At 45.5% G+C, this 24550-nt stretch overlaps 1 protein-coding gene across 1 annotated transcript; it reads left to right on the forward strand.

The window, feature by feature from the left end:
- The first annotated feature begins 22554 nt into the window (after positions 1-22554).
- LOC124669734 (probable aquaporin PIP1-2) lies at positions 22555-24433 on the forward strand. Its single transcript, XM_047206293.1, has 4 exons — positions 22555-22985; positions 23088-23383; positions 23489-23629; positions 24133-24433. Exons 1-4 carry the CDS (start codon positions 22652-22654, stop codon positions 24226-24228), a joined length of 867 nt encoding a protein of 288 aa, XP_047062249.1. The 5' UTR covers positions 22555-22651; the 3' UTR covers positions 24229-24433.
- The last annotated feature ends 117 nt before the right edge of the window (positions 24434-24550 follow it).

Genomic DNA, 24550 nt, shown 5'->3' on the forward strand with positions numbered 1-24550 from the left:
TCAAGAAACATCCTCAACTCATGATCAAGATCAAGTGATCCCTCATGATCAAGCACTAGCAAGAGATGAATTCATTGATCATGAAGGAACCATTCGGAAGATCAAGGCCGCTACAAGGGCAAGTGACATGAAAGTGGATCAAGTCCTTGGTAGCATCTCAAGAGGAGTGGTAACTCGTAGACACCATGCATTACTTATCACTTATTGTCGACATCATGCTTTTGTGTCTAGTTTTGAACCACTCAAGGTAAATGAAGCCTTGGTTGATCCGGATTGGGTAATTGCCATGCAAGAAGAATTGGAGTGTTTCACTCGTAATGAAGTATGGTCTCTAGTTGAGAGACCCAAGGATCATCGCATCAATGTTATTGGGACCAAATGGGTATTCAAGAACAAGCAAGATGAGAATGGCATTGTCATACGAAACAAAGCAAGGTTAGTGGCGCAAGGGTTTGCCCAAATAGAAGGTATGGATTTTGAGGATACCTTTGCGCCGGTAGCCCGTCTTGAAGCTATTCGTCTTTTGCTTGCATTTGCATCTTTCCACAATTTCAAAGTATATCAAATGGATGTGAAAAGTGCATTTTTGAATGGTCCCCTAAAAGAAACCGCATATGTGGCTCAACCCCCGGTTTCGAAGACCCATGTCGACCCAACCACGTGTATTTACTCCATAAGGCACTCTACGGTCTCATGCAAGCTCCACGTGCTTGGTATGAGTTCCTTAGGGATTTCTTACTACATGATGGGTTTTGCATGGGTACGGTCGATTCCACTCTTTTCACCAAGCGGGTTAAAGGGGGTGGCTTATTTATATGTCAAATATATGTTGATGATATTATCTTTGGTGGAACTAACCCCAATCATAACAAAGCTTTTGAGCTATTGATGACTAGGAAATTTGAGATGTCCATGATGGGAGAGTTGAAGTTCTTCCTAGGCTTCCAAGTGAGGCAACTTGCAGAAGGCACCTTCATATCTCAAGAAAAGTATGTGAAGGACATGCTCAAGAAATTCAACATGACCAATGCAAGCCCAATGAAGACACCCATGCGCGTAAAGGGACACCTTGGCTCATGTGACGGTGAGAAGGATGTGGACATAAATGTATACCGCTCCATGATAGGATCCTTGCTCTACCTTTGTGCCTCTAGGCCGGATATCATGCTAAGTGTAGGGATGTGTGCTCGTTTTCAATCCGCTCCTAAGGAGAGCCATTTAATGGCGGTCAAACGGATTCTAAGATACCTTGTTCTCACTCCTACTCTCGGGCTATGGTATCCAAAGGGGTCAACCTTTGAACTCATTGGCTATTCGGATTCCGATTGGGCCGGTGATAAGGTTGATCGGAAGTCTACCTCCGGGGCTTTCCAATTTATTGGCCGGTCATTGGTGAGTTGGTCATCCAAGAAACAAAACTCCACCGCTCTATCCACCGCTGAAGCCGAATAAATATCCGCGGCATCTTGTTGCACTCAATTGTTATGGATGAAGCAAACCTTGAAAGACTATGGTGTGTCTCTTGGTACGGTGCCTCTTCTTTGTGACAATGAAAGTGCAATAAAGATCGCCAACAACCCGGTTCAACATTGTCGCACCAAACATATTGACATTCGCCATCACTTCCTACGTGATCATGTTGCCAATAAGGATATTGATCTCACTCATGTGGGAACAACCTACCAATTGGCGGATATTTTCACTAAGCCTTTGGATGAAGCCCGTTTTGTTAACTTGAGAGGAGAACTTGGTATTCTTGATCCTAAAAACTTGGATTGATTAACTTCTTGCACTATATTCTTGTATTTATCTTGCTATCTAGTTTAGAGGCATAGCACATATGGGGATAGTCATCCTACCATGTGTTGGTATGATGCATACCTATGTGTGCAACATAAATAGACCCAATGTCATTATATGGACCCAAGCATGTCTCTTCGAGGTCTCATGACATTTGCGCTTTCACATAGGGGAGTAATCCCCGCCCCTCATTGAGCCTCAATTACAACTTGATTTGATTATATAAGGCTAAATGATCTTATTGCAAAAACTATTCCAAAAAAATTTATGGTTCTTGATATACTTCGAATCATGCCCATTGTTGCTATTTATTTCTTGTTTAGATTTCACTCCAATGGGTATGCCTAGAGAACTTTGTGTTTCCAACCCCATGTCTATGCTGATCTCATCATCATCTATCTATCTATATGTACATGTCATCATCTGAGCATTCATACACATTTACACAAAGAATAGGGGCAAAACGAGGCAAAATGAGACAAAACTGGGCAAACAAACTTTGGTCGGTCACTGGCCCGGTCGGACCGGCCTTTGCGCCGGGCCATCCGGCGCCTGGTCCGGTCAATCGGGTGGCCGACCGGCCGTGCGGCTGCTTATGTGTTGGAGGAGGATACCCCTTGGGGGTCTTCTTCCTCATTATCCTCCACCTCCAAAACCTCCATGGCCGCCGCCTCCACCATCTCCACCACGTCCTAGGCCCTTCCCACCACTAGTTTCTCCCCAAACTTCACCCAACCATAGATCGGGATCTCTCAAGCCTCTTCACCAAAGGATTTGGTCCCTCTCAAGATATTTTGGGAGATCTTGGGGATTTGGTCCTCAAGCCCTCTTCACGTGTTCTTCCTGCTCACTTGGGCAAAGAGGACGATGTCTTGGGGAGATTGGAGCGGTGAGAATCGTTCCACTACTTGCCAAGCTTTTCCGTGAGACACTCATCAGCAAGTCTGGCGATACAAGTGAATGTCGTGGCTATCATCTGAACTTGATGTACTACTGCCACCCCGAGTATCGGAAACTCATTGATGGCTGTGATTTCCTCTACTATGAGCTGCGGCGATGTGTTCGCGAACGGATGACTCCTAACTATGCTCAGTATGTTCAGCTGCTCATCAACAGGGTTGTGCCAGCACCTCTCAACACGCAAGGTGAACGGGTCAGGATGGAAGCCTTTAGGGTACATGTCCAAGGTGACAGACCGGACGTCCCTGAAATGATGCCTTCTGAGCGCCAGTGCAAGGAACGCCATGACCATGCTAGCTCCAGCTACTCTAAGCGCCCACAGCATGGTGCCGCACGGTTCTTCTCTAGCTTATGGCAGATGTGCAAAAATACCAATGATGTTGCACATCAAAGTCTTGCTTTGAACCAGGAGACAAGGAACCGCCAAAATGAGTTCATGGCTGCTAGGAATGCCCCTGTTCCTCCTCCTGGCCCTGAGTTGGAGCCTCTACATGCACCTAACTGGGAGATGCCTCCCATTTCTGATCAGATGTTCCAGAACTTTGATCCCTCCTTGTACACCTTTGGTGGTCCTCCTCCTAGGCCTGCTCGTGTCCCTACTGATGATGATGATGACGAGGATGAAGGTGATACAGATGCACGTGATGATGGCGGGAGCTCCTATAACACTGGGCATGAGTTCTACTGATGGGCGCGCTAGCATCTCTCCTTTTTTCTTCGCCTTTTTGGTGTTCCGATGCCAAAGGGGGAGAAGAGAGTAGAGTCTAGGATTCACGGGTGTTGCTTTGGATTTGGATGTCACAAGCCATGGGTGTTGCTTTATTTGATTCTTATATGGCTTGTGCTTATTTGCTTTTATCGTTCCAAGAACCATTTGCTATTTCAAGTAATGCGTGTATGGACATGTACCTATATGCTTACACTCTATTATGTGTGCTACTCTATGTTAGGATCATTATGTGTGCTATGCTTATATATCTTGATATGCACATCTCCATACCATGCTTGTTTCCTAAAGATATTGGGGGAGCTTCTCATGTTCCACAAAAGTTGCACTTTGCATTCAAACGCAAATTCTCCAAGTGCACACTTTATGGGGGAGCCGTCTCAATATCTTATATGGAATCAAGGTTTAAAGCTTATCATAATATCTATATATGACTCTAGCTCGGTTTGTCATCATCTACCAAAAAGGGGGAGATTGTAAGGGTATTTTACCCTTATCCATTATTTTGGTAACTATGACACCGTGCAAGTGTATTTGGACTAATACATGTCTAAAAGATGATTCCCAGATATTAGCCAAAGAGGTATAATGGTGTATCAATGGAACGAGAAGGCAACGGGAGATCCCCCCACTTCGATGAAAAATCAACAAGGTTTTCCTGTGCCTGGCCGGTCCCAGACCCGGTCAGACCGGCCCTGGCACCGGACCACCCGGTCGCCAACCGGGCCCAGCACCTGTGCCATCCAGGCAGAGTCCAGTAAAGGAGGGCGAGCACTCCGGTCAGTGTCCGGTCGCCAGCCCGGTTTGGACCGGCTGCACCGGTCTATGGCCCGGTCGGACCGCGCTCCAGACCGAGCGACCCGGTCGCCAACCGGGTCCAGCACCTGTGCCATCCGGGCGTCTTCTAGTAATGTCAGAAGCATGTCCGGTCAAGACCCGGTCCCAGCTCCGGTTGAAACCGGCCGGTCCGGCCTCAGGCCCGGTCTGACCGGCCTGTGCGCCGACCGGTCCGGTGCCAAATACGGTCGACCGGGTTCCTCGAGGAAACTGATGATGTGGCAAGTGTGCAACGGCCAGATTTCGAAGAACACTATATATACCCCTTCTCCTACCTTGGAAGGGGTAGGCATTACACTACAAGCTGTTCTTGAGCTCTCTCTCTCATACTCCATTGCTAGAAACACCAAAAGCCTCAGATCTCCCTCCTCCTCCACCCAAACTCAAATCCCTCCGGGAATCGTTAGAGGAGGACCCGATCTACTGTTCTACCAAGCCAAATCTCATTCCCCCTTGTATTCATCGAGAAGCTTGCTTCCTAGGGTTCCTTGGAAACCCTAGGTGGGCAAGAGGAGTCCGGAAGCATCCGGTCTGTGGATTTGCTCCGGGCAAGATTGTGAAGGTTTGGAGGCTACCTCAAAGTCTACCACAAGTGAGTGAGCTATTACTTCGTGGGATAGGCTCCGGAGAATAGGGTGAGCCTTCGTGGCGTGGGGAATCCTTCGTGGGATCTCCACCCCTCCAAATGTGACGTACCTTCTTGCAAAGGAAGGGAACACGGGAATACATCCTCGTCTCCGCGTGCTATCGGTTATCTCTAACCGAACTCCTTACTTGTGATTTAAGCGCACTGTGAGAGCCTTCGTGCTCGAGTTAGTTGTATCCTCATATAGGTTGCTTCACCTAGTTTGCATTAGGCTCACCTTTATATTCCGCAAAGCCTAATATTGCAAAGAAAGAATTAAAATCCGTAGAAAGCTATTCACCCCCCCTCTAGGTTTACCATCTCTATACTTTCACAAGACTAGTAAAATCTTTTCAAACAAGATTTAAAATAGTGAAATCATGAAATGCCAAATTCAAAACATTTCAAAACCTTTTGCAGGAATTAAGAAATGCCCTAAAATAGAATTAATATATATAATGACGGTAAAACAGACAAAGAAGAGGGAAATAACAATTTAAACTCTAAAGCGTATCATAATTATGTTTAGTAGCATAATTTTCTTCTTTAAAAATCGTGTTATTAGATAGTTCTATTGCTTTTTCGAACACGAGATCCAAGGTCAAGCCATAAATACTACACATCTTAAATCCTTGCTAGATTTGGATAACACTGAAGAGGGGGCTACTGGAGAACCATCTAGAAAAGGGAAGGTATACTATGAATAACGAGATCTTTTTGGAGGCATCGAAGGGGTAGACTCGTGGAAGGAGAAGATGAGTAGTGAAGACCTAAATAGGAATAATTAGCCGAGCGGCACCAAACACTATATGATCGACTGCTAAGCTATCATGCTACTTAGTTTAGTCACACTATTAGTTCTAATGTTACTTAAATTAGAGTTCGAGTCAGATGAAAATCCTCATTGAACCAAGGAGGATCATGAAATTTTTGTACACTTTTGGCTTGTAATATTAAGTGTGTAATATTGAACCCGTAATGTTTTGCGGTGACCCTGCATACCACTGCATGTTGTAGTATGCCAGTCGTTGATATAACATTCACGAAGTACCATTCCGCAAATATTACACCCTCAGAGTAGTACAACAGAACATAGCAGGGTCCATAACTCATTCACTTATTATTACAAGCATCAAACATATATTGTCTTGGAGCTCCTCTTGGGTCCTAAGAGGGATACTCCTGGGTTCGAGGTGAACCCAACTTAGCTTACAATATAAGAGTCTCATTAAACTATACATTTATTGCCTCGAGCAGCTAAATACTAAGAGTTCGGGCTGCTCGGTTACTACTACTACTGGATGTCTCTAGGCTTGATCTCCTCCGGAAGCCTCTCCGGATCCGTAGACGATGAGGTAGTCTACGCCTTCTATACCTCCAGAGAGGTCTGGTTCTTCATAGCCGATGATCTCGGCTCCTTCATTGTTGTCGTAGTCCTCCTCCGGACGATTCGGGCAATCTAAGCATGGGATTTAAGAGTGGTATGAGTACGAGCGTACTCAACAAGTTCATTATAGATAAGAGGTGTTTAATGCACTAGCTACGATATTAGACCAGAAAGTCTAATACCAATGCAAGTTTTGGTAAACATTTCTTCAAGAGATTGCTTTTATTCCAAAGAGCTATGTCCGTCAGCCTTCACCGGTTTACTAGAACTTCATGGAGCTCCTTTCCGGCCGCGTTCGCAGTTCCTTATCCCGAACAGGGAGTGACGAGTCACAGTTCTTTACACTCTGCAGAGGTGTGTTGCTTTACCCATAAGAGATCTTAACCTTGGTGCCAACCGGGCAGCTTTCCGTCCACACTTCCTTTGGTGTGAGGCCCGGTATAAGGTCTAGCCAATCATGTTCCTCCGCTACCTCGAACACCCACCCGTTGTTGCATGCCCCGACCCTGGGTCCACGCCGGTCCCATTATTCCCGTAATTTCAGGGTGGACCCCGACCACGACAACAGTGCTGGGCTCTACCATACACTCCTACGCCGCTAGCTGCAACCCATCATAGACCGCATTACCGTGGGGAATTAGAATGGGATCCCCACCCTCCGGTTGTTCCGCAAGACACAAGCGCTACGGCAAGCAATGCTTTACCGTGGGGAATTAGAATGGGATCCCCACTCCTCCGGTTGTTCCACCGGACACAACCGCTACGGTAAGCGCATCCGTTGATGAACGAGAGGTGGAAACACTTTTGACTACTCCGTCCCACTCCGGATCTTATGGTTAACACGGGTATTACGGCACAAGAATCATCGGCGACATTTGTTGTTTAATCCTAGATGGATATAAACCCGTGCAATGGAACCTCCACCATATCAACTCAATCCATGGTTCCATTGCCCACCACATAGTCATATTCATATTTATGAAATTAGTGGTTTTGCTTTTTATGCAATAGTGATAACCATAATACTTTGCAAGTAATTTGATAGAAATACTCAAATGACATCAGCAAGTGATGAACTTGCCTGAACACTGCAAAGTTTTGCAGTTGGATGGTGTGGACTGACCCTTGTCCCCTGTCTCTGAAAAATAACATCATTGTCCGATAAGGGCAATGGTTAAAGAAGCAATTATGCATGATTCCAGTTTTAGGTTTTATTTCCCCCCTTCCGATGTCGTTGTTTATTTATGAGAGGTTAATACTAAGATAGATTTGGAGATACTCTGTTTAGGATAAATACAACCTTGAAATATTGTCAAGGTGTTTTTAAAGTCCAATGACATTAATGGACTTATTTTCATTTTAGAAAACAATATATGTGGTTTAAATTCTTATTTAAGTCATCACAATAAGACTTCTTCTTAAATGTCTTCAAAAATTTTGTTTGATATTTTATTTAAATAGAGAATTTTATGCTGATCCTTTTTCATATTTTAATTTATTTTTAGGAGCTTTTATCAATTTTCTATTGAATTTCAAAATTTCATGTTTTTATTGAATTGTGAAAAGTCATTTTTGCCCCTGGGCCCACCTGTCAGGGTGGCCCAGTGGATTGGGCTAAACCAGCTCGGGTCCAACCGACCCGAGCGGTCGCTTGCTCACTCCCTCACCCCGCGCCACTCGACCTAACCCTAATCCCCTCCGCTCTCACTGGCGACCTGCGTCGCCCGCACCGCCGTCGGCCGATTCCGGCGGTCTCCGGCCGCCATGGCCTACGCCATGGGGCGCAATCGAACCGCCAGACGACGGCGATTCGTTCCCTCCGCGTCGATTTGGAGCTGCCGCCGTCCCTCGCTCGTCATCGACCCTCACCGCCATGCCTAGGGTTCGGGATCCGCTTGATCCCGTGACTCCCCAAGCTCCGGGCGTGATTGTGCTGTGGCCGCCACGATGGGGTGGTGCTGTGGCGCCGCCATGGCCTGGCTTGGCCTGGCACCGCCGCGCCCTGGCGTGTGCCGCTGTGGCCGCCATGGTTGTCTGCCTGCTCGACCCCGAGTAAGTTCGCCATCTCTCCCTCTCTCTCTCGTGTGCTTGTTCTTCTTCCTCCTCCCTTAGTGTTGGTCACAGCTCCTCCTCCTCGTGGAGAGGATAGCCGTGCCCATGCTGCTCTGTGGTCGTGCTTACTGCTGCTGCGCTGCTGCTGTGTTACGTGTACTACTATGCTGCTCATGCTGATGTGTTGCTTGTGCTGCTGTGCAAGATTGCTAAGCTATGTGTCTGTGAAAGCTTGCTTTACTTGCTAGATTTCTTCCCTGTGCCTCTGTTCTTATTTCTATGCTTGCCTGACATCAAATGTGTTTGCTCTGGCTTGATTGCAGTGTGCAATTCTTGCTAATTTGCAAGAACCAGTGCACCTGGTTGCTCTTCAGTGTGCTATAATTCATGGACCTGCTCCCTTGAGCATGCCTGTGGTCTAGACCACACCCTCTCTTGATGATGTGTTACTGCATACAATTATATGTCATATATTTGATTGTCTGCTATGCCATTGTTCCTGTTCTGTGGCCATTTAATTTATATGGTTAAGGTGTTGATGCTAGGCTTGGTTCTAGCATGCTTTGTCAAGCCCTGATGATCTTATGATCATCAGTTTCTTGGTGAATGGCTGCTGTTTCATTCTTGTGTCTAGCTGAGGCTCTCCTGATGTCAGTGTAACACACTGGCTTGTGTTTGGATTCCTTGGTATTTGCTCAAGCCCCTGCTACTGTCTGCAATGATCCATTGGATCCTCTGCATGGCCTGGTGCATAGCTCACTTCTCTGTTTCATTTATCTGTGTAGCTTTGATTCATTAAGTAGATAAATGATGTGAACTGCTCTGCAGTGATGATCAAATGAGTGGATTTGGTAAGGCTAGAGGGATGCCAATTATTTATTGGGAACCCTAGCTTCATTTGAACCCCTCTGGGTAATGATATAAGTGCTGGAAATGTTGGCTGTGGTTTGAGGTAGCCTTGACAGCCACTTGGTGCTGTCATGGTAGCTCCCCCCTCTCAGGAATTGGCTGTGGTGGATTGTTGCTTACTGGCCTTACTATTTTTAGTTGCCAGATGCTTTTGATGTTGATAACCTAGATAGACACATGATAGTCTATCATGTCTGATGGCTTAGCTAGCTCTGGTTGTCAAGTGAGCCTGGTAACTGGCCAGGGTTTTGAATCCATGTTGGATTTCTCTGGTTGTGTCCATGTGTGGACACAACCAATGTTCCCTGGATGATCTCTACTGGCTGTTCTCTATGTTTGCTTGAACCAAATGACTAGTTAGCCATAGGATGACACAATCATAGGGTATCTACCCTTTTGCTTATGGGTGAATGGTGCATATGCTTATTTATGAACAAAACCATCTGGTTTGTTCATGATGATTTGTATACCTCACTCCAGCTCCTAGAATTGGATGTTCGTGTAGAGGTTTTGCTTCTGGTGGTTAGTTTGGCTTGCCCTGCTCCTCCCTGTGGCTTGATGCTTCCTGGTTATTTGCTGTGGTGGTGAAGATCTGTTGAACAGCAGTAGCTGTTCAAGCTGTTCTTGTGTTCTTGACTGTTCTTGGTGGCTTACTAGTGCAATTCCGTCGATGTCAATGGTTAGGGTTTACTGTGGAGACTTTATATGATCTCCACCTCCATCTCTGGTCGACAACAAGGCCTGACAGCCTGTTGTGACTCACCAGCTGTGTGTGTGTGTGGTGTGCTGCATGCACACTGCTGTGTGAGCAGCCTGGCTGTGTGTGTGTGCTAGTGTTGTGCACTTGGACTTGTTTCTGTCTGTGGCATGGATCTGCTCGGCAGAGACTTGATCATATCCTCTTCATTTCCATTAATTGCTAACCTGCCAAGTGGCAATGCCACTTGGCATAATGTGCTCTTTATTGTTTTATGTGCAGGGATCAAGAATTGATCAAGATGACTATGGAGGTCATCAAGTACAAGATCAAATGAAGATGATCTTGTAGTATTTAGGATAGATCATTGAATTGTAATTTCCTTTTCTTTTATTTTTCTAAATATTCAATTCTTGTAATTGGTTGTAATTCCATAATTCAAATCTGAATATTGTAAAGACAATGTATTATGTGTGTGATGATCAATAAAGCCCAAGTTTTCCTTATTGAGCTTAGTGTAATAGTTGTATTACTTATATTATTGCTTAATGGTAATTGGTTTGTGAAATTATCTCAAATTTGAATTATGTGATGATTATTTGATGTTTGAATTTGAAATTCAAATTCAAATTTGGTTTGAATTCATTCAAACACTTAACTTGTAATTCAATCATGCAACTTAAGATTTCAATGCAATTATCACTTCTCTCTTCTCAAAACCCTAATTTAGACAAGTAGGAACAAGTTCATCGCACTCTCGAAACCCTAACCCTGTAAGGTGTCGAGAGAGAAACCTGTCCCCCTTCGATGCAGTTTTGTTTTAAAACCGCGAAATTTCCCCGTAAATTACAATGCAATGCACATCCCTTTCTAAAATCTATCCCTCGATCGTCTCTAAACCTGGGACATTGCAGCCTTTCCCCCTTAAAGAAAACTTCGTCCCGAAGTTGTGGTTGTAATACCTGAACAGTTCGGGGTATGTTTTCCTCGAGTCTTCCTCCTTTTCCCGGGTGGCTTCCCTCTCGGGATGATGCTTCCATTGTATCTTGCAGTACTTGATAGCTTTATTTCTAAGTTGTTTCCAGACTTTCCTCGAGAATCTTGGTCGGCTTCTCGATGTAAGTCAAATCTGGTTGTAACTCGAGCTCAGCATGTGATATTGGCTCATCTCGGGGTCTTTAAGCATTTTCCGAGTTGCGACACATGGAATACATTGTGAACTTGTGCTAGCCTTCCCGGTAGATCCAATTCAAAGGCTAAACCTCTGGTTCGACTCAGTATCTTGAAAGGTCCGATGTATCTAGGGTTGAGTTTTCCTTTTACTCCAAACCTCTGGAGTCCTTTCATCGGGCTCACCTTAAGATATACCATGTCTCCAACTCTTGGCTCCCATGTTCTTCTCTTTTGGTCTGCATAGCTCTTTTGTCGACTTTGGGCTATCTTCAGTCTATCTCTTATAATGTCAATGATGTGCTGCTTTTCCTTGACATAATCAGGATTGAACTCTTTGCTTGCTCCGGCTTCATACCAACATATCGGTGATCTACACTTTCTTCCATACAGAGCTTCGAACGGTGCCATCTTGATACTACTTTCATAGCTGTTGTTGTATGAAAACTCTGCTAATGGTAAATGTTCTTCCCATGATCCTCCGAAGTCTAGGGCACAAGCCCTAAGCATATCTTCTAAGATCTGGTTGGTTCTCTCGGTTTGTCCACCTGCCTGGGGATGGTAAGCGGTACTATATTCCAACTTGGATCCTAAAGCTTCGTGTAGTTGTTTCCAGAATGCTGATGTGAACACGGATCCTCGATCCGACACGATCTTCTTGGGCACTCCATGCTTACTCACGATCTCTTTGATGTAAAGATCAATGAGTTTCTCTCCTTTATCTTGTCGGTTTACTGCTAAAAAATGTGCACTTTTCGTCAACCGGTCCACGATTACCCATATCATGTACTTCTTTTTATTTGTCATGGGTAGTCCGGTAATGAAATCCATTCCTATCTCTTCCCATTTCCATTCTGGAATAGGTAAAGGTTGTAAATTCCCTGCCGGACTCTGATGCTCAGCCTTCACCCTTTGGCAGGTATGACATTCCGCCAGAAATTGTGCTATCTCTCTCTTCATATTATTCCACCAGAATAACTCCTTTAGATCCATGTACATCTTTGTACTCCCCGGATGAATGGAGTATGGTGTTTGATGGGCTTCCCGGAGTATTACTTCCTTGATTTCAACAATATCCGGAACACAAATTCTCTTCTGGAACCATAATGATCCAGATTCTCCACGGTGAAATTCTGATGGTCTTCCTTCATCTATTCTTCTCATCTCCTCCACAATGAATGGATCATCCAGCTGACCCATCATTATCTCATTCTTCAGGTTAACATTCAACTCATCGGCTATTTGCAAAGCCGATAGTCCCTCATGAGCTTCCTTCTCCCAAAGTTGTATTTGGGCTTGACTTATTTCCTTCCTCAACTCCGGTGATATTTCTTGTTCCACTCCGCCGGTGCTCTTCCTACTCAAGGCATCTGCTACAACATTGGCCTTTCCGGGAGTGTAATTGATGGTCAATTCATAATCCTTGATTAATTCGAGCCATCTTTTCTGCCTCATGTTGAGTTCTTTCTGAGTGAATAAATATTTGAGACTCTTATGATCTGTATAGAGCTCACACTTTGCTCCATAGAGAAAATGTCTCCATGTTTTGAGTGCAAATACAACTGCTGCTAACTCTAAGTCATGTGTTGGATAGTTCACTTCATGAGGTCTGAGTTGCCTCGATCCATAAGATATCACTTTCCGATCTTGCATGAGTACGCAACCCAATCCATGCTTGGATGCGTCACAATACACGGTGTAATCCTTGCCAACTTCGAGAACCGCTAACACCGGTGCTCGTGGTGAGTTTCTCTTTTAGAGTTTGAAAACTCTTCTCACACTCTTCTGACCACACGAATGGTGTATTCTTCCTTAACAGACTTCGTCATTGGTCCTGCTATTTTGGAGAATCCTTCAATGAACCTCCGATAGTATCCTCGCCATTCCTAGGAATCCTCGGATTTCCTTGACAGCTTTGGGTGCTTCCCATTCTAAAACTCGCTCGCTACCTTACTCAGGTTAACAGACTATTCCATCTTTAATAATAACATGACCAAGAAATTCCACTTGATCTAGCCAAAATTCACACTTGCTAAACTTGGCATAGAGTTGATGTTCTCTTAGTGTTTGCAACACTATCTTCAGATGTTCAGCATGTTCCGCTTTATCCTTGGAATAAATCAAGATATCATCGATAAATAAGATGACGAACTTGTCTAGACATGGCATGAAAATCTTATTCATGAGATTCATGAAAATTGCTGGGGCATTGGTTAATCCAAAAGGCACTACAAGATATTCATGATGTCCATATCTTGAAACAAAGGCAGTTTTCGGAACGTCTTCCTTCTTGATTTTTATCTGGTGATAACCAGATCTTAGATCAATCTTCAAAAAGACTCCCGCGCCTCTAACTTGATCAAATAGATCTTGTATTCTTGGAAGTGGATACTTATTCTTGATTGTGACGTTGTTCAGATTCTTGTAGTCTCCGCACATCCTTCTTCCTCCATCTCTTTTATCCACGAAGATCACGAGTGATCCCCATGGTGAAACACTTTCTTGTATGAATCCTTTCTGTTCCAAATCATCCAGCTTGCTCCTTAAGTTCTTTCAACTCCTTGGGCCCCATCTTATATGGTGCCTTAGCAATCGGAGTCTGTTCCGGAATTAGGTCGATAGTGAATTCTATCTCCCTATCTGGTGGCATACCAGGTAATTCCGCAGGAAACACATCCTGGAATTCATTTACTACAGGTATATCTTCCAATTTCACTTCTTTCATGCTATTCAGCTGTAGCTCCACTTCAATCTGTGTATGTTTGTCGCCTTGGTAGATCATTCTACTTCCATCGGGGCTTTTCAAAGACACCGTCTTGCTCACACAGTCGATCAATGCTCTATTAGCTTCCAACCAGTTCATACCAAGAATGACATCAATGTCCTTCATCGGTAAAATGAACAGGTCCGCGTCAAACGCGCACTTATTGATCATGATGACTTGTTTTTGTTTGGTATGGGTTACTACTATCGTCCCCCCCCGCGGAAAGTATGGTTATAGGTGTGTCTAACTTAGTGCAACTAATCCCATGTTTGATGATGAATTGTTGAGAAATGAATGATGTAGTTGCACCAGTATCAAAAAGTACTTTGCCAGGATAAGTGAGTATCTGGAGCGTACCTATCACCGCCCTGATCGGAGTTGACCACCTCCTCCGGACCGGTGCGGTTCAGCCTTGCCGAAGGGCTTCTTATTCTTCCAGTTTCCTCCGGTGTTTCCTCCTCGACTTCCTCCTCCTCCAGATTGACCTCCTCCAGTGTTTCTCTTGGGGCAGTCCTTCAGCATGTGACCCTCCTGGCGACAACCAAAGCATATAATCTTTGGCTTCTTACAATCCTTGGCAACATACCCTGTGAATCCACAGCTTCTGCAAACTATTTGATTTGCAGACTGGAATGCTTGGTTCTTTCTACTACCGTAGTTGTTGTTGTTGTTGTTGTTGTTGTTGAATCTGGGCTTGAAACTCAAGCTGGTATTAGGCTTGTTACTAACAAACCTCTTAGGCTCGATCTTGGACTTTTTCCTTTTCTCCTCCTGTAGTTGTTTGAAATCATCCTCCAGAGTGATGGCAGCATCCACCAACTCTTGAAATTCCGTCGCTCTCATCATACGGAGCTGTACCTTGAACTGGGGACTTAACCCCCTTAAAAACCTCTTCTTCTTGTCCTCGGTATTGACTTCTTCAACTACATATCGAGATAGCTTGGAGAATTCCCTGACATAGGTCAGGATGGCCTTGTCCTTCTGCTCGAGACTTTCAAATTCTTGACGTTTCAGTTCCACAATACTTTTAGGGACATTGGATTCCCTGAACTTCCTTGTAAATTCCTCCCAGGTAAATACCTTTCCAGCCGGATATACGGCTACGATGTTATCCCACCATGATGCGGCGGGTCCACACAACAGATGTGTAGCATAACGAACCTTCTATTGGTCGTTACATCCAACGGTATTGAGCTTTCGCTCAGTATCCATAAGCCAATCTTCCGCGTCCATTGGCTCCGGCGCGTATGCAAAAGATATAGGCTTGGTATTCTGGAAGTCTGCTAAGGTGACTCCCCGATTCTCGTGTCTCTCAACTCCGTTCCGCTGCAGTAATTCCCGAAAGAATTTATTCTCGTTGCTCCAACGTAATACGTTGTCTTTCTTCCACCATCCGCATGTACCGGACGAAATTCCGTTGCGTCATGGGTGGTGGTGGTGGTGGTAACTCGATCTCTCGGCTGCCCCCTCAGCCTCTTCCTTTGTTTGGCTTCGCGCTCCATGCGCCGCGCTTCGGTCTCCTCTCCTAACGCTCCCAACATAACCCCTAGTTCCGCAACACAAGATGATACTCATAATTACTCCATGCGCAAGTTTTCCGAGCTCAACATTGTGCACAGTAACTAGTCACGCAATGGAAATCAAGAAGCAAATCCAAATCATTCAAAACATATACCCTGTATATACATACATAAGTGGTCTTATTACAATACTCAAGTCGATGTGAGTATGCAAACTCACTTATTAAAGTATATGTACAAATTTCTACAAAATATTACACTCTACAATACACGTGGTACTTGTGTATTGTAGCTTTGCTTCCCTTGGTAGTCTCTAGTCGATCTTCACTCCCGATACATTCCAGTGCTTCCATCCGGTCGAACGTGTCGTTCTCCCGACAAAACCCGGAACATAAGGTCTCCCCGTTGGTCGATAGTCGGAATCCGATGATGATCCTAGGGAGAAATCGTTGTTCATGAACCGATCATTCAAGTGCATCATAATCCACCCATCAGGTGTACTCCCCGGTGCCTACACCATAGGTATTTCCTACATTCGTATCCGACTCAACCTCGTGCTCGGATACCCTCCAACTTCCTCCTCATTCCATGGATAACTCTGGTGCTGGGTCGTGGCATCTTCATTCATCTCCCCATCATAATACGCTGTGGTACTATGAGTTCCAGTATCAGACCCCCAACGCCAACCCGTGGAATTTTCTATAGGAGTCACGGAACGCTGATTGTTTCCGGATTCCTCTCCACCCTCATATCCCCCATAGGAACTTCCCAGATAGTTCCCAGGTGTAACAGGTGTAGTTTCACGCTCAAGAGGATCAATACTAATGTAATCACCAGCTGAGTAGACTGGTGTGTGCACCTCATTCTCCATAGGTTCTTTCCCATTTGTCTCCTCCTTGGGTTCAGTAAACTCTTCTAGCATTGTATCAATTGCTCCCGTCAAATGACTGGTTCAGTCGATACAACAATGACAGTAAGTTGCGGTCATTGTGCATATATTTTGTCGCTTCTGCTGGTTTGCTTTTGGCATATTTGAAATGGTTGAGCATGGGATCATCGTCCTCCTCCATATGAGGAATGTGGGTGAATTCGGAACCCATAAGCTCTTTTGTCTTATGCTCCCGAATATCGGTTATGGCTCTCATAACGGCTATATGGTAGGCTGTGTTCATAGTTCTGGCTTCCCCTGCTGGCATTACTACGCTCATTCCCAAAGATTCGGGAAGTCGTAGCCCTACCCTACACTTGGCCAATACAGTACCATCATAGTACATGTATTTCTTTACTTGAATCTGGGGATCACACCCAAACTCAAGTAACATGGCTCGTAGAATATCTGCAAGTCCTCCTTCGTATTCACTCAGTATGGAATCCATCACCTTCACGTTTCGTCCGGGACGTGAACTTTCCATGTTGGCTGTAGAAATAGAAAGATTATGAGATTAGTAATAATGCATCATAATAGAGATTATAAAGAATTATCGCACTAAAAGATATGATTGTTGTATTCTCAAGTGAATATACACCATATTTTTTAGAGAATTCTTTACTAATCCTATTTGACTCCTCACGTTCGGTCCCATTTACTAGGTTCCAACATAAGGTCAAAGCTTTTGCTCTGATACCAACTGCGGTGACCCTGCATACCACTGCATGTTGTAGTATGCCAGTCGTTGATATAACATTCACGAAGTACCATTCGCAAATATTACATCCCTCAGAGTAGTACAACAGAACATAGCAGGGTCCATAACTCATTCACTTACTATTACAAGCATCAAACATATATTGTCTTGGAGCTCCTCTTGGGTCCTAAGAGGGATACTCCTGGGTTCGAGGTGAACCCAACTTAGCTTACAATATAAGAGTCTCATTAAACTATACATTTATTGCCTCGAGCAGCTAAATACTAAGAGTTCGGGCTGCTCGGTTACTACTACTACTGGATGTCTCTAGGCTTGATCTCCTCCGGAAGCCTCTCCGGATCCGTAGACGATGAGGTAGTCTACGCCTTCTATACCTCCAGAGAGGTCTGGTTCTTCATAGCCGATGATCTCGGCTCCTTCATTGTTGTCGTAGTCCTCCTCCAGACGATTCGGTGCAATCTAAGCATGGGATTTAAGAGTGGTATGAGTACAAGCGTACTCAACAAGTTCATTATAGATAAGAGGTGTTTAATGCACTAGCTACGATATTAGACCGGAAAGTCTAATACCAATGCAAGTTTTGGTAAACATTTCTTCAAGAGATTGCTTTTATTCCAAAGAGCTATGTCCGTCGACCTTCACCGGTTTACTAGAACTTCATGGAGCTCCTTTCCGGCCGCGTTCGCAGCTTCCTTATCCCGAACAGGGAGTGACAGTCACAGCTTCTTACACTCGCAGAGGTGTGTTGCTTTACCCATAAGAGATCTTAACCTTGGTGCCAACCGGGCAGCTTTCCCGTCCACACTTCCTTTGGTGTGAGGCCCGGTATAAGGTCTAGCCAATCATGTTCCTCCGCTACCTCGAACACCCACCCGTTGTTGCATGCCCCGACCCTGGGTCCACGCCGGTCCCATTATTACCGTAATTTCAGGGTGGACCCCGACCACGACAACAATGCTGGGCTCTACCATACACTCCTACGCCGGTAGCTGCAACCCATCATAGACCGCATTACCGTGGGGAATTAGAATGGGATCCCCACCCTCCGGTTGTTCCGCAAGACACAACCGCTACGGCAAGCAATGCTTTACCGTGGGGAATTAGAATGGGATCCCCACCCTCCGGTTGTTCCGCCGTACACAACTGCTACGGTAAGCGCATCCGTTGATGAACGAGAGGTGGAAACACTTTTGACTACTCCGTCCCACTCCGGATCTTATGGTTAACACGGGTATTACGGCACAAGAATCACTGGCGACATTTGTTGTTTAATCCTAGATGGATATAAACCCGTGCAATGGAACCTCCACCATATCAACTCAATCCATGGTTCCATTGCCCACCACACAGTCATATTCATATTTATGAAAGTAGTGGTTTTGCTTTTTATGCAATAGTGATAACCATAATACTTTGCAAGTAATTTGATAGAAATACTCAAATGACATGAGCAAGTGATGAACTTGCCTGAACACTGCAAAGTTTTAAAGTTGGATGGTGTGGACTGACCCTTGTCCCCTGTCTCTGAAAAATAGCATCATTGTCCGATAAGGGCAATGGTTAAAGAAGCAATTATGCATGATTCCAGTTTTAGGTTTTATTTCCCCCCTTCTGATGTCGTTGTTTATTTATGAGAGGTTAATACTAAGATAGATTTGGAGATACTCTGTTTAGGATAAATACAACCTTGAAATAATTTCAAGGTGATTTTAAAGTCCAATGACATTAATGGACTTATTTTCATTTTAGAAAATAATATATGTGGTTTAAATTCTTATTTAAGTCATCACAATAAGACTTCTTCTTAAATGTCTTCAAAAATTCTGTTTGATATTTTATTTAAATAGAGAATTTTATAGTGATCCTTTTTCATATTTTTAATTTATTTTTAGGAGCTTTTATCAATTTTCTATTGAATTTCAAAATTTCATGTTTTTATTGAATTGTGAAAAGTCATTTTTGCCCCTGGGCCCACCTGTCAGGGTGGCCCAGTGGATTGGGCTAAACCAGCTCGGGTCCAACCGACCCGAGCGGTCGCTTGCTCACTCCCTCACCCCCCGCCGCCGGCCGATTCCGGCGGTCTCCGGCCGCCATGGCCTACGCCATGGGGCGCAATCGAACCGCCAGACGACGGCGATTCGTTCCCTCCGTGTCGATTTGGAGCTGCCGCCGTCCCTCGGTCGTCATCGACCCTCACCGCCATGCCTAGGGTTCGGGATCCGCTTGATCCCGTGACTCCCCAAGCTCCGGGTGTGATTGTGTTGTGGCCGCCACGATGGGGTGGTGCTGTGGCGCCGCCATGGCCTGGATTGGCCTGGCGCCGCCGCGCCCTGGCGTGTGCCGCCGTGGCCGCCATGGTAATCTGCCTGCTCGACCCCGAGTAAGTTCGCCATCTCTCCCTCTCTCTCTCTCTCTCTCGTGTGCTTGTTCTTCTTCCTCCTCCCTTAGTGCTGGTCACAGCTCCTCCTCCTCGTGGAGAGGATAGCCGTGCCCATGCTGCTCTGTGGCCGTGCTTACCGCTCGCCGCGCTCGCCGCTCGTGTTACGTGTACTGCTGTGCTGCTCATGCTGATGTGCTGCTTGTGCTGCTGTGCAAGATTGCTAAGCTATGTGTCTGTGAAAGCTTGCTTTACTTGCTAGATTTCTTCCCTGTGCCTCCGTTCTTATTTCTATGCTTGCCTGACATCAAATGTGTTCATATATACTGCTCTGGCTTGATTGCAGTGTGCAATTCTTGCTAATTTGCAAGAACCAGTGCACCTGGTTGCTCTTCAGTGTGCTATAATTCATGGACCTGCTCCCTTGAGCATGCCTGTGGTCTAGACGACACCCTCTCTTGATGATGTGTTACTGCATACAATTATATGTCATATATTTGATTGTCTGCTATGCCATTGTTCCTGCTTCGTGGCCATTTAATTTATATGGTTAAGGTGTTGATGCTAGGCTTGGTTCTAGCATGCTTTGTCAAGCCCCGATGATCTTATGATCATCGCTTGCTTGGTGAATGGTCGTCGTTTCATTCTTGTGTCTAGCCGAGGCTCTCCCGATGTCGGTGTAACACACCGGCTTGTGTTTGGATTCCTTGGTATTTGCTTAAGCCCTCGCTATCGTCTGCAATGATCCATTGGATCCTCTACATGGCCTGGTGCATAGCTCACTTCTCTGTTTCATTTATCTGTGTAGCTTTGATTCATTAAGTAGATAAATGATGTGAACTGCTCTGCAGTGATGATCAAATGAGTGGATTTGGTAAGGCTAGAGGGATGCCAATTATTTATTGGGAACCCTAGCTTCATTTGAACCCCTCTGGGTAATGATATAAGTGCTGGAAATGTTGGCTGTGGTTTGAGGTAGCCTTGATGCCCACTTGGTGCTCGTCATGGTAGCTCCCCTCTCGGAATTGGTCGTGGTGGATTGTTGCTTACTCGGCCTTACTATTTTTAGTTGCCAGATGCTTTTGATGTTGATAACCTAGATAGACACATGATAGTCTAACATGTCCGATGGCTTAGCTAGCTCGGTTGTCAAGTGAGCTCGGTAATCGGCCGTGGTTTTGAATCCATGTTGGATTTCTCTGGTTGTGTCCATGTGTGGACACAACCAATGTTCCCTGGATGATCTCTACTGGTTGTTCTCTATGTTTGCTTGAACCAAATGACTAGTTAGCTATAGGATGACACAATCATAGGGTATCTACCCTTTTGCTTATGGGTGAATGGTGCATATGCTTATTTATGAACAAAACCATCTGGTTTGTTCATGATGATTTGTATACCTCACTCCAGCTCCTAGAATTGGATGTTGGTGTAGAGGTTTTGCTTCTGGTGGTTAGTTTGGCTTGCCCTGCTCCTCCCTGTGGCTTGATGCTTCCTGGTTATTTGTTGTGGTGGTGAAGATCTGTTGTTCAAGCTGTTCTTGTGTTCTTGACTGTTCTTGGTGGCTTACCAGTGCAATTCTGTCGATGTCAATGGTTAGGGTTTACTGTGGAGACTTTATATGATCTCCACCTCCATCTCTGGTCGACAACAAGGCCCGGCACTCGTTGTGACTCACCACCGTGTGTGTGTGGTGTGCTGCATGCACACTGCCGTGTGAGCAGCTCGGCTGTGTGTGTGTGCTAGTGCCGTGCACTTGGACTTGTTTCGTCTCGTGGCATGGATCCGCTCTGCAGAGACTTGATCATATCCTCTTCATTTCCATTAATTGCTAACCTGCCAAGTGGCAATGCCACTTGGCATAATGTGCTCTTTGTTGTTTTATGTGCAGGGATCAAGAATTGATCAAGATGACTATGGAGGTCATCAAGTCCAAGATCAAATGAAGATGATCTTGTAGTATTTAGGATAGATCATTGAATTGTAATTTCCTTTTCTTTTATTTTTCTAAATATTCAATTCTTGTAATTTGTTGTAATTCCATAATTCAAATCTGAATATTGTAAAGACAATGTATTATGTGTGTGATGATCAATAAAGCCCAAGTTTTCCTTATTGAGCTTAGTGTAATAGTTGTATTACTTATATTATTGCTTAATGGTAATTGTTTGTGAAATTATCTCAAATTTGAATTATGTGATGATTATTTGATGTTTGAATTTGAAATTCAAATTCAAATTTGGTTTGAATTCATTCAAACACTTAACTTGTAATTCAATCATGCAACTTAAGATTTCAATGCAATTATCACTTCTCTCTTCTCAAAACCCTAATTTAGACAAGTACGAAACCCTAACCCTGTAAGGTGTCGAGAGAGAAACCTGTCCCCCTTCGATGCAGTTTTGTTTTAAAACCGCGAAATTTCCCCGTAAATTACAATGCAATGCACATCCCTTTCTAAAATCTATCCCTCGATCGTCTCTAAACCTGGGACATTACATGTTTCTATTGTACTATTCTGAGATATGTAGTATTTATGGAATGATACTTTTATAAGTGTTACATCAACGATTTGTGCACTTCAAAATACAGTGTTATATCAAAGTTTCTGGAATTGTATCACCCATCCAATCCACTGTCATAGACGGTCCTCCCCTTGCACGAAAATTCTTAAGCGACGCCAAACATCACCGGAAACAAAGGGATCCTTAGCTTGAACCGTGATAAACGAGAAGATCAAGAGAAGCACTTTGTTTACCAGGTGCCACATATATGTTCTCAGACAGTTCATAAATGCATACTAATTGCAACTTGTTGATTGATCATGCTAATGCAGCGGTTACGCTAATAAATTTCCTCAACGTAAGTGTAGTGTTACTGCTTGGTCCAAACGTTAAACACAAGCGGATAAACACCAGCGCTGCCGCGCGCGGCAGGACAAATCAGCAGCAAACCAACCCGCTCCTCCTCGCTGTCGTCCGTCGTCGTCACCTCGCCTCACCCGTCGTCCTCCACCCCTTCCAGAACCGCCTGCGCCCCTCCAATCCTCACGCCACCGCTTGCCCCTATAAGACTCTTCACTCCCACCACGAGCTCCACACAAGCACACAAAAGCCATCTGTTTCAGCTCAGGCGCGCGAGGAGCTAGCCAGTAGCCACACACCTGCAGCTCGTGTAGCAATGGAGGGCAAGGAGGAGGATGTCCGCCTGGGGGCGAACAAGTTCTCCGAGAGGCAGCCCATCGGCACGGCGGCGCAGGGCTCCGAGGACAAGGATTACAAGGAGCCCCCGCCGGCGCCGCTGTTCGAGCCCGGCGAGCTCAAGTCGTGGTCCTTTTACCGCGCCGGCATCGCCGAGTTCATGGCCACCTTCCTCTTCCTCTACGTGACCATCCTCACCGTCATGGGCGTCAACAACTCCCCGTCCAAGTGCGCCTCCGTCGGCATCCAGGGCATCGCCTGGTCTTTCGGCGGCATGATCTTCGCGCTTGTCTACTGCACCGCCGGCATCTCCGGTACAGTTCTTGCCTTCCTCCTCCTCTGTTCGTTTTTTTTTTCTTCTTGGTTGGATTTTGTGTGCTAAGCTAACGGATGGATGCTTTGTTTCCTGTTGGCAGGCGGGCACATCAACCCGGCGGTGACCTTCGGGCTGTTCCTGGCCAGGAAGCTGTCGCTGACCAGGGCGGTGTTCTACATCGTGATGCAGTGCCTCGGCGCCATCTGCGGCGCCGGCGTGGTCAAGGGGTTCCAGCAGGGGCTGTACATGAGCACCGGCGGAGGCGCCAACGCCGTGAACGCCGGCTACACCAAGGGCGACGGCCTCGGCGCTGAGATCGTCGGCACCTTCGTCCTCGTCTACACCGTCTTCTCCGCCACCGACGCCAAGAGGAACGCCAGAGACTCCCACGTTCCGGTGAGTACCCCTCCTTGTTCACAGCAGTTAAAAGATTCAACATGTTTTATGCTTTTTTTTACCGTCCTTATTTATGGTTAATACTGATAATCTTTGGAACAACAGATCCTTGCCCCGCTGCCAATCGGGTTCGCAGTGTTCCTGGTCCACCTCGCCACTATCCCCATCACCGGCACCGGCATCAACCCGGCCAGGAGCCTCGGCGCTGCCATCATCTACAACAGGGAGCACACCTGGTCAGACCACGTGAGTGAGCTGAAACTGAAACCTACCCCCATGTTCCTCTGAACTTGCAAAATTTAACTGTCTTTAGTACTGGTACTAGTTGCAGCCATGTAGTAGTACATACTGGAGTATTCAGCAACTCATCTAATCAACACGTACATGTGAAATTGTTAGTGAGGTTTAATCTGATGAACTGACGTAAAATTGTGAAGTCTGGTCCATGTAATAACAGTAGCCAGGCGACAACAATAATTGAGCAGCTGAAGCTGTAGGTGATGCTTATCATTTGTTAGTTATTTATAAGATAGAAAGTCTACCCTCGCCCGAAGGGAAATGGCGAAAGACTTGCCTGCCTCAGTGTTGCACGCAACTACTGACCTTCAGAAAATATAAATGTAGGATAGTGACAGCAGTGTACACCATTGATTAGGCTGCATGCTAAACCTTCTCATCATAGAGCAAATAATTTCGCATCGCGCTGCTAGCAAGTGCTAACCAAATCCTTCCAAATTTCTCCTTTGCAGTGGATCTTCTGGGTAGGCCCCTTCATCGGCGCCGCCCTGGCCGCCGTCTACCACCAGGTGGTCATCAGGGCCATCCCATTCAAGAGCAAGTCCTAAGCTGCGACGAAAGAGCAAGCTGCTCTCCGATGCGGCGGCTGTTTCCATGAATGCTATTGTTTATCCTGTGGAATTCCCGTTTCTCTTCCAAGTTTGATGTACTGCTGCTCCATTTTCACCTGAACTCCCAGACTTGTAATATCTCAGTACTCAGTTGTGTATGCTGCTGCAAGTGTTATTGTGCAAATCGACTTAAGTTGTTTATCCATGTGCCTCCTGGCCTTATCAGAGCTCAGCTCTAAGCTGCTGTCTCTCTGCAATCCGCGTAAGATAACGAGATGTCTACGTTCGAACACGTACCGGCGGTAGAAACTTGGCGCTC

This window comes from Lolium rigidum, chromosome 7, assembly GCF_022539505.1.
Source record: "Lolium rigidum isolate FL_2022 chromosome 7, APGP_CSIRO_Lrig_0.1, whole genome shotgun sequence".
Classification (NCBI taxonomy): domain Eukaryota; kingdom Viridiplantae; phylum Streptophyta; class Magnoliopsida; order Poales; family Poaceae; genus Lolium; species Lolium rigidum.